Source organism: Otolemur garnettii, unplaced genomic scaffold (assembly GCF_000181295.1).
Source record: "Otolemur garnettii isolate 467f Iridium unplaced genomic scaffold, OtoGar3 scaffold00211, whole genome shotgun sequence".
Classification (NCBI taxonomy): Eukaryota; Metazoa; Chordata; class Mammalia; order Primates; family Galagidae; genus Otolemur; species Otolemur garnettii.
In genome coordinates, this window is record NW_003852606.1 from 1,055,979 (window position 1) to 1,059,904 (window position 3,926).

Sequence of the window (3,926 nt, forward strand, 5' to 3'; positions counted from 1 at the left end):
AAAAAAAAAACAAAAACCCAAGCAAAATCCTTCCTTTCTGTTCTCATACCTCACACCCAGGCTAAGAAAGTCTATCAGCTCTACCTGGGGCTGCCTCTCACCCTGAAGCCCATCCTCACCCACACCAATACCTGTCTGCCCTGCTCCCAGCTCCACAGAGGTCCCCTCTAAACTGGGACATCCCATCACCATTCTGTTTGTCTAGCACCCTAGGCGGGCAGGGGTTTCGCCTGGGGCCCTGGGCCTGGCCCCACACTAGATGCTCAATAAAACCATGCGTGCATGGGGCTGAGGGGCTCAGGGACCCAGAACAGACAGAGGTGCCCTACCCAGACCCTCCCCACACTGCTGCCCGGAGGCTTACATTGTTCTTGGCATTGGGCCGCATGCCTATGGTGCCAAAGATCTCCTCGCCAGTCTTCACCGTCAGGTAGTCCTCCATGTAGAACACCGTCTGCTTCCAGTGTGTGTATGGGGACTCGGGGCCTGGGAGCAGGCATGGCTCAGCCAGGCCTTGGCCTCCTCCCCCTGCCCCAAGGCCCCGGCCACACCATCCCCTCTACCTGGAATGCCCACACCCTAGGACAGTTCACTGAAGGCTATCCCCACTTCACCTTCTTCAGGCTCTGGCAATAGGGACCAGGCCAGCATTTTGTGAGTGAGGAAACCAAGGCACAGCATACACAGGTCACTTGCCCAAAGCCATGTCGTTAGAAGGCAGGGCTGGCACTGAAACATGTATGTCCCTCCACCCCATGGCCCTGTTTCTGTCACTACACCATCCCTGAATCCTGCTAGCCTCTCCTCTACATGGTGTCCCTAGCCTGCCTCCCTGCACTGTGCCCTGGCCTCACTGGTAGAGAAGCCGGTCCTCTTGTGGCAGCGGGTGAACTCGATGTTGAAGTAGGCCACCAGGGCGTGCACGTAGTCATTCCGCTTCACTTGCAGACAGAAGGGAGAAGTGAAGGTCAGGTCTTCCACCTTGACAGTGTAGATGTCCACCTCCTGTGGGACAGGCCCCATAAGACCACGCTGGAGGGGAGTCCCCCCATCATCACCGTCCTCTGCTCTCCCTTCTACCCCCTTGTTCCCTTGTTCAACTTAGGAGCCCACTCTCTTCAGCCCTGTGACCCTGCTGTCCTCTTCCCACTGGTCTTCCTTCACTGGGCCCAGGCCCCAGGCCCCAGCTCCTCATTCACTTCTCACCCCACCTGCCCGTCACTCTGTGACATTCAGTCTGTGTTTGAATGCAAAATCTGTGGTGCCATGCTTGGTCCCATGTTTCCTTCCTTCCAACATCTAAATGCAGACCAGACAGTTCTACCCTAACTGTTGAGAACCTAGCTGCTCCCTTCCTCTGCACAGGGGGACCACCATTGTCCCTCAACTGCCCCACCTTAACAGGCGCCACCCTCCCACCATGACCAGCAGACTGCATCAAACCCCAATGTAAATCCCTCCCTGGCTCCCTGTGCTCTCAGGCTGGCCCAGGCAGAGTCCCTCCTTTCCTATCACCTCTCTCCTTCACTCAACCACCATCCTTCTCCTACACACCAGCCCCTCCTAACACTTGGTTTTGCCCACCTCACACACCCCAGCTTGCTGTCACTATATTCTTTATTAGTGCCCCATGTGCATATGAACCAGCTCATCCCCAGAGCTTCCATTGTCCCAGCACACGCTGTGTGGTCTGGGTGCCAAGTCAGGTGTGCCCTCTACAGGACCAGCCAAGTGGGTCATGGCCAGCTTGTCTCACTCACTGCTGTGGCCTGCAGCCCAATGTGAAGCAGGACTGGCACAGATTTTTAAGGCTCTGGGCCTCTAGACTTTAGGTGATAGATCAGGCTCCAACACTCGGGGCCCTAAGGTGAGGCAATGGTCCTTCCCTGGTGGGGGTCACCCCACCACGCCCTCACCTTTATGAGGCAAGCATTAGTGACCAGCTGCTTGGGGTCCACCACGTCCACTAGGGGCTCCTTGATGGCCACATCTTTGATGCAGGACATATCAAAGCCGTACACGTTCTCCCACCCTGGAGAAGAAGCACGGAGGAGGGGTGAGCCCACAGCAGCCAGCCTGAGGCCCCACCCCACAGCTCCCCAGGCCTGTGCTCACAGTGGATCTTGTAGTCTTTGTACTGTCGGTCCTCGATAGCCGTTACATACAGTGTGGCTCGGTCTGGGAAGATGAGGCCATCAGGTGCCTACAGAAGGCCAGGGCATGAGGGCTAAGGGCCTTGGAAACACTGGCCCCCAAACCTGCCTCTCTCTACCCACTCTGCTCCTTCCCTGGTCTAAGCCAGGGTCATCTCCCACCTGGATTCCTCAGTTTTCTAGGCTTCTGTCCTCATCCCTAGTCTATTTCCCACACAGCTGGCCGTGCCCAGGAGCACCCATGTCAGATCCCCCCTGGGACCTCTGAGAGGAAAAGTCAGTCTCATGAGGGTTCACAAGGTCCTACAAACTCTGCACATACCCTACCAACCCTCACTTCCTATGACTGCTCCAGACCCTCGCTCCACTTTCCCCTCCCTGAAGCTCAACATGCAGCATGGGCATTTCTACCCCAGAACCTTTGTAATGGCTGTCTCCTCTACCTAGAACCCATTGCAGCTCTTTCCTATCCTTCATCAAGTAGTCTTAGTCACTTGGCCTGCTCAGTGGCCTGCTCAGAACTGAGCACCTGGGACCACCCTATCCCTTTACCCAGCTATGATTTTCTTCTCACCTCCTTGTCACTCCTTAGCTTGCAGCGCCTGGGACACACATTTTGGGCTGTCAGCCTTCTAATACCTGTGCATTCAACCTCCACATTAACTCATCTCTGCGGGAGTGATCTACTGTGGCCAGTTTTCTGCCTGGACCTTGACTGATACATGCATGACAAATAGCCACCAGACCCCAGCCTGTGTGAGCTGCTCCCATCCCATCAGGGCTCTCACCAGCCACTTGTCTCGGGCATATAGGACGGTGTTGAGCATGGACTCGTAGAAGAGGCAGTAGCCCATCCACTCGCTGATGATGATGTCCACCTTTTCCACCGGCAGCTCCACTTCCTCCACCTTCCCCTTGATGATGGTCACCACTGTGGGACAGATAAGGGCAGCTGCCATCAGCCCCAGGCCCCTCCTGTGGCAGTCCTTGTCTTCAAAAGCTAGGGCTGGGGTGGATTTGGGTATCTTCCCAAGAACTCTGTGAGCCAAAGCCACACCCTCTTAACTCTATTTTCAAATATCACTCTGGACATTTTTGGGACAACAGCAGAAGTTTTTTGTGGACTGGGCATCATTTGGGTAGGTTTGGTATCATTAAGTTAATAGTATGATCACATTCTCAAAATAGCCTTAGCTACCAGATAAGACACATATAGAGTGATTTACAGCAGACATTATATGACAGTTGGAATTTTCTTCAAATGGAGAATACTTAAAGGTGAGTGATAGGTACTTGTGAATTTATTACAATAGTTTCTTTCTTTTTGTTTTTTTGACAACACTTTGTCACCCTGGTCTCACCCAGGTCTCACTTTGTCACCCTGGGTTGAGTGCCATCATAGCTCACAGCAACCTCAAACTCTTGGGCTCAAGCAATCCTCTTGCCTCAGCCTCCCAAGCAGCAAGGACTACACAGGCACCTGCCATGACCCCCAGCTAATTTTTCTATTTTCAGTAGAGATGGGGTCTTACTCTTCCTCAGGCTGATCTCCACCTCCTAAGCTCAGGGAATCCAAAGACCACAGTCTCTCAAGTGCTAGGATTATAGGTGTGAACCACCATACCCAGCCACAACACTTTCTTTTCTTTTCTTTCTTTCTTTTTTTTTTTTTAATACAGAGTCTTACTTTGTTGCCCTTGGTAGAGTGCTATGGTGTCACAGCTCTCCTGGGCTTAAGCAATTCTCTTGCCTCACCTCCCAAGGAGCTAGGAC

At 53.5% G+C, this 3,926-nt stretch overlaps 1 protein-coding gene across 3 annotated transcripts in view; it reads right to left on the reverse strand.

The window, feature by feature from the left end:
• The window catches only part of PRMT1 (protein arginine methyltransferase 1), an 11,429-nt gene that overhangs the window by 1,771 nt on the left and 5,732 nt on the right, over positions 1–3,926 (reverse strand). For all 3 annotated transcript variants that reach the window (XM_003801477.3, XM_003801478.1, XM_012812544.2), the window contains 5 exons: positions 2,942–3,084; positions 2,116–2,203; positions 1,917–2,032; positions 855–1,005; positions 365–486 (listed from right to left, as the gene is read on the reverse strand). In XM_003801477.3, coding sequence (XP_003801525.1) covers positions 365–486; positions 855–1,005; positions 1,917–2,032; positions 2,116–2,203; positions 2,942–3,084 — 620 coding nt within the window. The remainder of the gene's footprint in view (positions 1–364; positions 487–854; positions 1,006–1,916; positions 2,033–2,115; positions 2,204–2,941; positions 3,085–3,926) is intronic.